Source organism: Protobothrops mucrosquamatus, unplaced genomic scaffold, assembly GCF_001527695.2.
Source record: "Protobothrops mucrosquamatus isolate PMUCROS unplaced genomic scaffold, P.Mucros_1.0 scaffold1861, whole genome shotgun sequence".
Taxonomy (NCBI): domain Eukaryota; kingdom Metazoa; phylum Chordata; class Lepidosauria; order Squamata; family Viperidae; genus Protobothrops; species Protobothrops mucrosquamatus.
The window spans coordinates 108,918-120,838 of NW_015387990.1; the positions used below are offsets into that span (position 1 = coordinate 108,918).

Below are 11,921 nucleotides of genomic sequence, written 5' to 3' on the forward strand. Positions count from 1 at the left end.
TTATTATTATTATTTATTGAATTTATATACCGCCCTATCTCCCTTACGGGACTCAGGGCGGTGAACAGGCGATAATAAAAACCACGATAAATATACGCAAGTTTCTGTTCTAAAATCAAATTAAATAACAGGCCTGCTCTAAAATACCCCATACAAAACCCCCACTAAAACATAATCAAACTACGCCAGGCCGGCCGCATGGAATAGATGGGCCTTCAGGGCTCGACGAAAAAGGCGCAGGTCCGCAACTGTACGTAGGTCGGAGGGTAGGTCATTCCAGAGGGCAGGAGCTGCCACAGAGAAGGCTCTCCCCCTGGGGGTCGCCAGCTGGCATTGTCTGGCCGACGGCACCCTAAGGAGGCCCTCTCTGTGGGAGTGGACTGGTCGAAGGGAGGTGTTTGGTAGGAGGCGGTCTTGCAAATACCTAGGTCCATTGCCATGGAGCGCTTTAAAGGTGGTTACTAACACCTTGAAGCGCACCCGGAAGGCCACAGGCAGCCAGTGCAGCTCGCGCAGGACAGGTGTTACATGGGAGTATCTAGAGGCCCCCAGGATCCCCCGCGCGGCCGCATTCTGAACTAGCTGGAGCCTCCAGGTGCACCTCAAGGGGAGCCCCATGTAGAGCGCGTTGCAATAGTCCAGGCGGGAAACAACGAGGGCTTGAGTGACCGTGCGTAGAGCTTTATGCAGCTCTAATACATATTCAACAGACTGTGTCATTTTATATACTTCGGATCAACGTTCTATACAATATATATACTATATACCAGTGATGGCGAACCTTTTAGAGACCGAGTGCCCAAACTGCAACCCAAAACCCACTTATTTATCGCCGGGTGCCAGGTGGGCGTGGCCCACTGGGTGGGCGTGGCTGTGGTGGTCATGGCAGGCTGGGTGGGTGTGGCCAAGGTGGGCGTGGTCACCTTGATGTTGATCGTGGGGAGGGACCCCTGTGGGGACCGGGCAGGGTTGGGGGAGATCCAGGGGGTCTCTGGCAGGTGGGGCGGTGGGCAGGAGGCTCGTCCTGCGGGGTAAGGCGAGGCAAGGCGAGGCTGGGGTGGCTGCTGCCTGACACCATCAGCCCCCACACACAGAGGCCAGTGAGCGCATGGGGGCCGACAGTGTCTGTCAGCAGCTCCACAGCCCGCCACCAGCATTCAGAGAAGCAGCCTGTGAGCTGGCCGGCCGGCTGAGAGCTGAGGAGGCGATGCAGTGGGTTGTGCCCGGGAAAAGGAGAGCATGCGAGGCCAGGAGGGATGGAACGGGGGGGGGGGGGGGGGAAACCAACCGTGCTGGGATGCATCCGGCCATGTGGGACCTCGGCGAGTTAGCGGGCGGCTGGTTGAAGAGGGATGGTTGCCATCTCCGGGGCATGGCGCGCATGGCCACAGAGAGGGCTCTTGAGTGCCGCCTCTGGCACGCGTGCCATAGGTTCGCCACCACTGCTATATACATTCAATATCTAACTCACAATAGCCTTATGTATATTTCCAATTTTTATTTCTACTGTCTATCCATGTATACCATTTTTCCTAAACCGCGTAAAATTCCGAGTCGTCTTTTTCTTTTAGTTCTAGAGTGAGTTTAGCTAACCTAACTTTTAATCCTTAGTTCACGGGTGTCAAACTTGCCAAGTTACGTGACATGTCGTGACCTATCGCAGCTTTTTTTGTATTGCCGGATCTGGGATGGGTGCGGCCTCCGTATGATGCAACCGGCCCGCGGGCCAGCAGTTTGACACCCTTGCCTTAGATCCTGAAAGTATAGTGGAAAAACATAAATCTTTTGGGGAATCTTTCCTGGGTGTATCTGCCAGTGATTTCCACTGCCTATTATTTTAAAGTTGATCGTATCGGTCTGGTTTAATTTGGAGTTAGAGGTTTAGTCAGATGTTGCGTTAAGCCCCAATTCATGGAATAAGAGTACAAAACAGGCTAAAGTAAAATGAAATAAGTGACCTCGTACCTGTGAAAATTATGGACCCAACCAGGCTTCTCTTTCGTGGTTCTTGGGGTCCATGTTGAAATTCCTGCTGTGTTCTCCCCCTGGAAGAAGCTGCAAACAGCCTATTCTCCCCCCCCCCCCCAAAAAAAGTTTTGTGTTTAATCCTTTCAGCTACTGTTTCTCAATTTTGGCAAAGATTACGTGGACTACAATTCCCAGCATTCTCCAGCCAGCATGCTGGCTAGAGATTTTGGGAATTGAACTCCACACAATTAAAAGCATGGTAGAGCTACATTGCTTTAAAGTACTCTGATATACTTAGCAATTTTTCTTCAAAGAAAAACAAGAAAGTCCAGTTGCCTTGTGAAAAAAGCATCTTTGGAATAACTGTGACCTGGATGACTGAGAATTTCCATAGACATTTTGCAATTATAAGTCCATGAATGAGTTTATTCCCCCCCCCCCATAATAATAGTAATAAAGTTGGAAGGGACCTTGGAGGTCATCTAGTCCAACCCCCTGCTCCGGCAGGAAACCCTATACCATTTCGGACAAATGGCTGTCCAGTCTCTTCTTAAAAACTTCCAGTGTTGGAGCATTCACCGCTTCTGGAGGTAGGTTGTTCCATTGGTTAATTGTTCTGTCAGGAAGTTTCTCCTTAGTTCTAGGTTGCTTCTCTCCTTGATTAGTTTCCATCCTTTGCTTCTTGTCCTGCCTTCAGGCGCTTTGGAGAATAGCTTGACTCCCTCTTCTTTGGGGCAGCCCCTGAGATACTGGAACACTGCTATCATGTCCCCCCTCGTCCTTCTCTTCATTAAACTAGACATACCCAATTCCAGCAACCGTTCCTTATATGTTTTAGCCTCCAGTCCCCTAATCATCTTTGTTGCTCTTCTCTGTATTAATAATAATAATTATTATTATTAATAAGAAGAATAATAATAAAGTTGGAAGGGACCTTAGAAGTCATCTAGTCATTTCAGACAAATGGTTGTCCAGTCTCCTTAAAAACTTCCAGTGTTGGAGCATTCACAGCTTCTGGAGGAAGGTTGTTCCACTGGTTAATTGTTCTAACTGTCAGGAAGTTTCTCCTTAGTTCTAGGTTGCTTCTCTCCTTGATCAGTTTCCATCTGTTGCTTCTTGTCCTGCCTTCAGGCGCCTTGGAGAATAGCTTGACTGCCTCTTCTTTGTGGCAGCCCCTGAGATATTGGAACACGGCTATCATGTCCCCCCTCATCCTTCTCTTCATTAAACTAGACATACCCAATTCCAGCAGCCGTTCCTTATATGCTTTAGCCTCCAGCATCTTCGTTGCTCTTCTGTCTCTTTGTCTCAACATCCGTTTCCCCTTTGCTGCTCCAGATGATGGGGATCATGGAGGAGGAATCTGAAAAGCCCCCCAAAGGAAACCAAGCTCTGTCAGAAATGGTGAAGGCCCAACTTTCTAGAGAAGCCAAGCAGGAAACTGGAGGGGATGTAGTCACATTGGGTAAGTCACTTTGAGCGCCTGACAGATCAAATGTTAGGGGTCTTTTTGGCCTCTTCTGCACAAGAGCCTTACGCTGTGTGTCTCCAGTAGCCGATATCAACCAGCGATAGCATCTTCAACATTCTCTAGTGCAGAGTTTCTCAACCTCTGCAACTTTAAGATGGTTTATGTTATGGCTCCTCCCCTTAAACCAGGGGTAGGCAACCTCGGCTCTTTTATGACTCGTGGACTTCAACTCCCAGAATTCCTGAGCCAGCCACGCTGAGGGGAAAGGAAGAGGTTTCCAAGCTGAGCCATGGCTGGCTCAGGAATTCTGGGAGTTGAAGTCCACGAGTCATAAAAGAGCCAAGGTTGCCTACCCCTGCCTTAAAACCTTTTAAGAGATTGTTAAATGGAGAAAGTAAGACTAGGTATCCTACAAAATAGGATGGTTGACTCCTGCTGTGGTGGCATTACCCAAGAAGTAGGAAGCCTCATGGGAAAACAAGATACTGTATTGCAGTGATGGTGAACCTTTTAGAGACCGAATGCTTCAAAACCACCCCACCACGCCCGTCCCTTCTCCGCCCTGCCCGCTGGGCCACCCACCACCTCCACGGCCCGCCACAGATCATCCAGGCAGCCTAGCAGTGCCATGGTGGCCACACCCTCCACCCGTGCCCCGCAGCATCATCTGCGCGCGATGGGGCGCAAGGGCGGAGTCCTGTCCCCGCTGCCCTGTCCTTGGCTGCGCTGCTTCCCGTGGGCCGCACCCACGGGTGACTCTCCTCTGGGGGGGCTGCTGGTGAGGAGGGGGCCATGGGAGGAGGCGGGGCTGGGGCAACGGTGTGTGTGCCCACAGAGAGAGCTCCGAGTGCCGCCTCTGGCACGCGTGCCATAGGTTCGTCACCACTGCTGTATTGTATTGCCAGGAGATGTCCCTGATCTGGGAAACGAGTGTGGATCGGGAAGGATTATGCCGTTTTGTAATGCAAGGTTTCTTATCTTTAAAATGAACTTGGAGTACTAGCTAGATTGTCTCCTTTTTTGCCTCCTCCCCCTGCAGCCGATGATTGGCCTGAGCTACAGAGGACATCGCTGACATCTGCCAGGGAGAATTACTTCCTGGCTCCAGGTAAACCCGATGAGAGTCAACCTGCAGCAGAGCAGCAGGACAGAAACAAAAACGAGGCCGGAGCAGAGCAGTTGTGCGTCTCACAAGGGTTTTTCCAAGATGCCGCCGAATCATCCTTCCTCCATACCGGGGGGAAATACGATGCAGGGGGCCTCAGCCAAAGTTCCCACCTTGAGGCGTGCGACAACCCTGACCTGGGGGAGAAGCATTACAAATGTTGGCATTGCGGCCAGACCTTCAGCAGTAGCTCGGATCTCTTGACCCACGAGAGAAGCCACGTGGCCGAGAAACTCTACATCTGCCCCCACTGCGGAGAAAAAAAAAGAATGCACGCCGGGCAGAACTCCCACGTCTGCTCCCACTGCGGGAACCATTTTGTCTGGATTCCCAAAGAGAGGCTCAGCGCCGACCAAGAGAAATGCTACCTTCAGCCGACGGACTGCCTTAAGCCCCAGAAAACTCACACCGGGGAGAAGTACATCTGCACAGCCTGCGGGGACAGATTTACCTCATACCCCTCTCTCAAAGTGCACCAGATGGCCCACCGAGGGCAAGACACGTTCAAATGTTTGCACTGTGGGAAATCCTTCCTGTCCGGGCCACACCTGATCCTGCACGAACGGGTCCACAAGAACACCTACGCGTACTACGGGAAAAGCCGAAAATCAGAGCTGCACGAACATGAGAAAACTCACCTAGCCACCGAGTAGCCGTTGTTGGTTTTTTTACCTCATTTAACTGTAGGAAAATGTTTTCTGAACCTCAAAGACGACAAAGCTCAAATTTGTTAACGGCCGGAGAGAGACACATGATCCCTGAAAGCCTTCGGTGTTGTTATATGGTCGCTGACAGGTTCCAAGTTTTATTACCCAGGAATTTTTTTAAAGAAAAAAAATATGGCAAAAGGAGAAAACGAGTCGAAAATTTTACTAGAAAGTCATTGTGAAGGGGCTGTGGCAGAGATACCAAGTTCGGAGTGTTTTTAAGAGCAGGAGTCTTCAAACTTGGCCCTTTTATGACTCGTGGACTTCAACTCCCAGAATTCCTGAGCCAGCCATGCTGAGGGGAAAGGGAGAGGTTTCCAAGCTGAGCCATGTTGGCTCAGGAATTCTGGGAGTTGAAGTCCACAAGTCATAAAAGAGCCAAGGCTGCCTACCCCTGATCTAGGCGAATCAGGAGAAACATCTGAGCTGACCAAGAGAGGGAGACCATTTTTAATTGTCTTTGGGCAGGGCTCTTCAAACTTGGCCCTTTTATGCCTGGCTGAGGAATTCTGGGAGTTGAAGTCCACCAGTCATAAAAGGGCCAAGTTTGAGAGCATGAACGCAGCAGTTCTCTGTACTTGCTTAAAGCTGTTTTTATCTTCATAGGATCCTGTGCCAGCTGGAAGGCGATTGCCTCGTTGCGAGAAAAGACATAGCTGCGTTGTAGGCAGATGCCACATTGGCACTCCAAGTCGTTTTTCGGCGATCAATCCCTAAATTAAGCTGCACGGCCCAGCTTATTATCTAAACGTGATTGTAATTAAATTTAAAGACACAAATCAAATGGAGTATTTTCGTGCTCCCCCAATGCTACTTTTTAAGAGAGCACACAAGCACTCCCGAGCCTTAGGAGAAAAACATTTCATAGATAGATTATTATTTTTTTCCCCCAAAATCATAGGGGTGGAAGGGACCTTGGCGGCCTTCTGGTTCAACCCCCTCCCTGCCCAGTGATGATTTCATATAAAAAGAAACACCAGTGTTTCGATGCTGCCCTAAACTCTTAAAAGTTGGTTTGCGAACCACATTTACGTGCAAAATTACTAAAAAAAAAAAAATTTCAAATGGGATTTAAACGTTCAAAATGTTTGTCAAAAAGGGACCTATATGAGCAAAAGAAAACCCTTGGGTCTTGATAGCACAGCGTAGTAACATCTTCGTTCATTTGCCCAGAAATGTTTTGTGGAAAAATGAGACGAGAGATGGAAGCTGATGTTACTGATCTCATGGAATTTGATGCTGCACCTCGCCATTGTAATTTTTTTTAAAAAAGAAAAAAAACGTCCAGCAATGCAGCAGGAAGTGGGCAGGTGGGCAGGTTGAAATGGGAGAAGCCTTCCCCAGCCTCAGATCCAGATGTTTTGAAACTACAGTGCCCAGAATTCCTAGCAAGGATGTTCCTTGGGCAATTGTTAGACAATTCTGGGAATTTCCAAGACAGAACTTTCTTTCTTTCTTTCTTTCTTTCTTTCTTTCTTTCTTTCTTTCTTTCTTTCTTTCTTTCTTTCTTTCTTTCTTTCTTTCTTTCTTTCCTTCCTTCCTTCCTTCCTTCCTTCCTTCCTTTTTTCTTTTTTTCTTTCTTTTTCTTTCCTTCTTTCTTTTTTCTTTCCTTTCCTTCTTTCTTTCTCTTTCCCTTTGTCTCTTTCCCTCCTTCCATGTTTTCTTCTTTTTTATTTTTAATTTCTTTACATTTTGCATTTCTGAACTGCCCAGCTCCTTCAAAGAGGGACATCAAAATATAAAAGAGTAAGAATTAAAATGTTACAGTTAAAATGTTTTCCTTCCTTCCCTTTTTCCTTCTTTCCTTTTTTTATTTTTAATTTTTTTATTTACATTTTGCATTTCTGAACTGCCCAGCTCCTTCAGAGGGGCATCAAAATATGAAACAGTAAGAATTAAAATGTTACAGTTAAAATCTTTCTTTCTTTCCTTTCTTTCTTTTTCTTCCTTCCTTCCTTCCCTTTTTCCTTCTTCCCTTTTTTTATTTACATTTTGCATTTCTGAACTGCCCAGCTCCTTCAGAGGGGCATCAAAATATAAAATAGTATATAAGAATTAAAATGTTAAACGTTAAAATGTTTGTTTATCTATCTATCTTATCTATCTTTCTACTATCCTCCCTTCCCCCCCCCATCTCCTTAGCACCTAAACTAGACCTATTTCTTTACGTGTTTTAGGATTGCATTGCTGTGTCCTCCTTTTAAGGACATTCTTTCATCGCAACTTATGTGTTTTCTTGGAGGACGTTCCGGTGAATATAGTGGGAATTTCTGATCTAAACATCTTCAAAACGTGGGGCCATATGCGTGGTAAGAAATTGGGATGAATAAAGGACAGCCTGGAACAACCACAGGCCCTAATGATCAAAGTCTGTATGTTTAGCAGCTTGCTGGTGTAGAACTGCAATGCATTCAGAGGATCTGAAATACGATGTAGTAGGAAGTGTGAGTCTGAAATAATACTCCCTATATGGCATCGCATCGGATTGTTGCAGTAGCATTGTTAGTGCAGTGTTCTTCTGTAAAGGCTATTGGCACAAAGAAATAACAAATAGCATATTGGTCAGCCTAACGCAGTGATGGCGAACCTATGGCACGGGTGCCAGAGGCGGCACTCAGAGCCCTCTCTGTGCGCACGCACGCCGTCGCCCCAGTCCTAGGCCTTCAGCTGGGTTTTATAAAACCTTTTCGCTTTAGGTCTCCGCCGCCATGTGCAAAAAAAAAGAGAGGTTCAATCAGTCAATTTCAACTTCTTGCGGGGGAAAAAAAAAGATCTTGCAAAGTTGGAATTGATTGATTGAACTTTTTAGTCCCACCCAGTCTGCCGTTACCACAGCAGCCACGCCCACCCAAATGGCCACACCCAGCCAATGGGCCACACCCACCCGGCACTCGACAATGCGTAAGTGGGTTTTGGGTTGCAGTTTGGGCATCACTGGCCTAACGTGTCACTATATAATTGCAAGCCAGAGGAGAATTGAAAGATCACAAATGCACCTGCACGGAGAACGGTTCCTTTTTAATCTCTTTTCTGATGTTGTCAGATTGACCATCACTATTCAAAATGTAAGATGGACTGGAATTACACTGACCTGGCAGTAAATAAAAACCTAATTTTCCATGGTTGAATTCTTTTCTAATGTTCAACAATAAAATAAAATATATTTGCCTTGCAGCTTCCTATCTTTTGTATTTTTCTGTGATCCAGATGTTGACGGGCTTACAAAACCCAGAATTCCCCATTTCTTTGGCTTTTACTCCCGAGGGAAGAAAGGTTGAATAATCATAACTAGAATACAATTATTTAGATTATAATTGACAATTATAGTGCTAAACATCAATCCCCAGATTGTAGTAAGTGAACAGGGAGTAACTACAGATAGTCCGTGACTTACAACCAACATTGGGACCAGAATTTTGGTCTCTTGTGTGCTTTTTAAGCAAGCTGTCATGTGACTGGACCAAATGTTTACTGTAGTCATTCAGCATATCACAGTTGTTCAACAAATCCAGCTTCAAACAAATCCAGCAACAAATCCGTATGGACTTTGCTTGTCGGAAACTGGCTACGATGTTTGTAACTTGTGATCGTGTGAAGGTAGGATACCACAACTGAAGTAGTAAAACGCAAGCCAGTTGCCAAGCGCCCAGATCACAATTGTGACTGCAGGGGTGATGTGATGGTCATAACTTACAGGACAAGACATAAATCATGTTTTTCAGAGCCATCTTAACTTTGAACTGTGGTTTCGTAAGTTGAAAACTACCCTTATAGTTCACCCCATGTAGAGAGATCGCATTGAGGAAAGCTAGTCTGGTTGAATGTCTGGAGATTCTCAGTCATCCAGGTCATGGTTGTCCCAAAAATGCTTTCTCACAAGGTGACTGGACTTCGTTGTTTTTCTTTGAAGACGTTTCGCTTCTCACCCAAGAAGCTTCTTCAGCTCTGACTGGATGGTGGGGAATGGAAGGATTTATACTCCTTGCAGACAGCTGGTCATTTGCATTCTTTTACAGCATGGGTGTCAAACTTGATCGCGTCACGTGACATTGTGACATATCCCAGGGGTTTTTTTGCCTTTGCGGAACCGGTGTGGCCTGTGCATAATGCGTCTGGCCCGCAGGCCTCAGTTTTAACACCCCTGTTTTAGAAAGTCATTGAGGCCACCTGGAGGTTTATCTTTGTCTTCAGGATCCACATTTTGGACAGAGAGGACCGCTGGTTTGAAAGAGGGGCCAAAGAGGCCATCTGTGTCAAAATTGAACAGCCCTCTCTCAACGGGTAGGTGAGGGATCTAACATCATCTATCTCCAGTCTACAACACAGCAGTTCCAAGAAGGCTCCACACCCATTTGCACCACTCGGGTGACCCTGAGGATACAGATAAGCCCCCAGGTGGCCTCAACCACTCTGAATGCAAATGACCAGCTGTCTGCAAGGAGTATAAAACCTCGCCTTGTGCAAAAGCATTTTGGATAGTCCAGCTGAACTAGATTTGGGGCTTTTTTCATGGAATTTCCACGAAAACAGTCCCTGCCCCCCCTCTCCAGGGATGCCTTATCTCAGCTGTCATTTCTCCTTTCTTATCTCTGCCTTCATTTTAGCTGCCTCACAATCTAGTGTGGAGAAACTGGCTCAAACAGATTGGAGGTGCTAAACCACGGGTGTCAACTCGCAAGGTCACGTGTCACAACTTTTTTTCCCATTGCCGCCAATGGGGTGGGCGCGGTTTCGGCGTGACACATTCGACCCACGGGCCAGCAGTTTGACACCCCTGTGCTAAACAGAGCAGTGATTTGAACTTAAATTTCCCTAACCAAAGTCTCCCACATGTCTCCTATTTTTCTTTTTGTTTGGTATTTATTCCTGTTCCTTAGTTCTATAAGAACTTGACAATTCTCTTAGTACATCTTGTTCTGCACACCAGAGCAAAAGGTCCTTATGGGCCACCTCATTGCTCCCATTAAGATTCAGGACTCTGTTAAGCATAAGAGAAATGAGGATTACTAAAATGTGCTTGAATGTCTCCTTTCCAGTTTAATTTTTTTTTTTTCTTAAGGTCGTGTTGTTGTTTTTTTTTAATTTTATACAGTTGACTTCTTCATGGTCCGGAAAAGATGAAGGATTTCTGCTTTTGATATTTAAAATTCCATTTCTGGTTTTTCAAATGTTGGTAACCTGGCTGCATTTGGGGATCCCCAAATGCAGACAGGTTACCAACATTTCCAATTAATAATATAGGCTTGCAGATAAGAGATCAGATATGAGATGAAAAGGTTGCATTTCACAAGAAGGTGACAAATTGCTAAAATTGTCTTATTTGTAGGTGGTCCTTGACTTACGACCACAACTGAGCCCAAAATTTATGTTCCTAAGTGAAACGTTTGTTAAGTGAACTAAGCTCCATTTTAGGACTTTTCTTGTCACAGTTGTTAAGTGAGTAACACGGCTGTTAAGTGAATCTGGCTTCCGCACTGACTTTGCTTGTCAGAAGGTCACAAAAACTGATCACGTGACCCTGGGACACTGCAGCCGTCATAAATATGAACCAGTTGCCAAGCATCCAAATTTTAATCACGTAACCAAGGGGATGCTGCAGTGGTCATGCGGAAAACGGTCATAAGTCACTGTTTTCAGTGTCATTGTAACTTTGAACAGTCACTAAATGAACTGTTGTAAGTCGAGGACTACTCTTGCTTTAAGCCCTTTTGTCATGCTAGCAGACTTCCAGTACATAGTATGAGTCTACTCTTCAAAAAGCTGTCACACAGAGCAGAGGGTGTGGATTAATTCTCCATGGTGTCCATGAATAGGATGGTAGCCAACTGGTGGAAGCTTTACAGTTATTGTTGTTAGTTGCGAAGTCGTGTCTGACCCATCGCGACCCCATGGACAATGTACCTCCAGGCCTTCCTGTCCTCTACCATCTTCTGGAGTCCATTTAAGCTCATGCCTACTGCTTCAGTGACTCCATCCAGCCACCTCATTCTCTGTCGTCCCATTCTTCTATTGCCCTCAATCTTTCCCAACATTGGGCTCTTCTCCAGTGAGTCCTTCCTTGTCATTAGGTGGCCAAAGTACTTGAAATTCAACTTCAGGATCTGGCCTTCTAAAGAGCAGTCAGGGTTGATCTCATCTAGGACTGACCAGTTTGAATGCCTTGCAGTCCAGGGGACTCGTAGTCGTCCTCTCCAGCACCATAGTTCAAAGGCCTCAATTCTTTGGCGCTCAGTCTTTCTTATGGTCCAACTTTTACAGCCATACATTGCAACTTGGAAAACCATGGCCTTGACTATACGCACTTTTGTTGGCAGGGTGATGTCTCTGCTTTTATTAAGGAGGAATTTCCTGACAATGAGAGCTGTCAAGCAATGAAACAGCTTGCCTCCTGAAGTTGTGGTGGCTCCATCACTAGAGGTTTCCAAGCACAGGTTGGGCAGCCATTTGTCAGGGATAGTCTGAGGATTCCTGCCCTGAGCGAAGGTTGTCTAGAAGACCTCTGAGGTCCCCTCCAATCCTAGGATTCTATGATTGCCTGCGTTTTGAAGATGGCACTTAAGGACACATCTATTCTTTTTTTTTTTCAACAAAATTTTTATTGGTTTTTATT

General features: G+C 46.2%; 1 protein-coding gene across 1 annotated transcript in view; it reads left to right on the forward strand.

Annotated features, from left to right (window-relative positions):
- LOC107294196 (zinc finger protein 287) overlaps positions 1–5,412 on the forward strand; it is a 6,415-nt gene extending 1,003 nt beyond the window's left edge. The window contains exons 2-3 of the mRNA XM_015823408.1: positions 3,307–3,433; positions 4,479–5,412. Coding sequence (XP_015678894.1) covers positions 3,307–3,433; positions 4,479–5,257 — 906 coding nt within the window. The 3' untranslated portion in view covers positions 5,258–5,412. The remainder of the gene's footprint in view (positions 1–3,306; positions 3,434–4,478) is intronic.
- Positions 5,413–11,921: the final 6,509 nt, after the last annotated feature.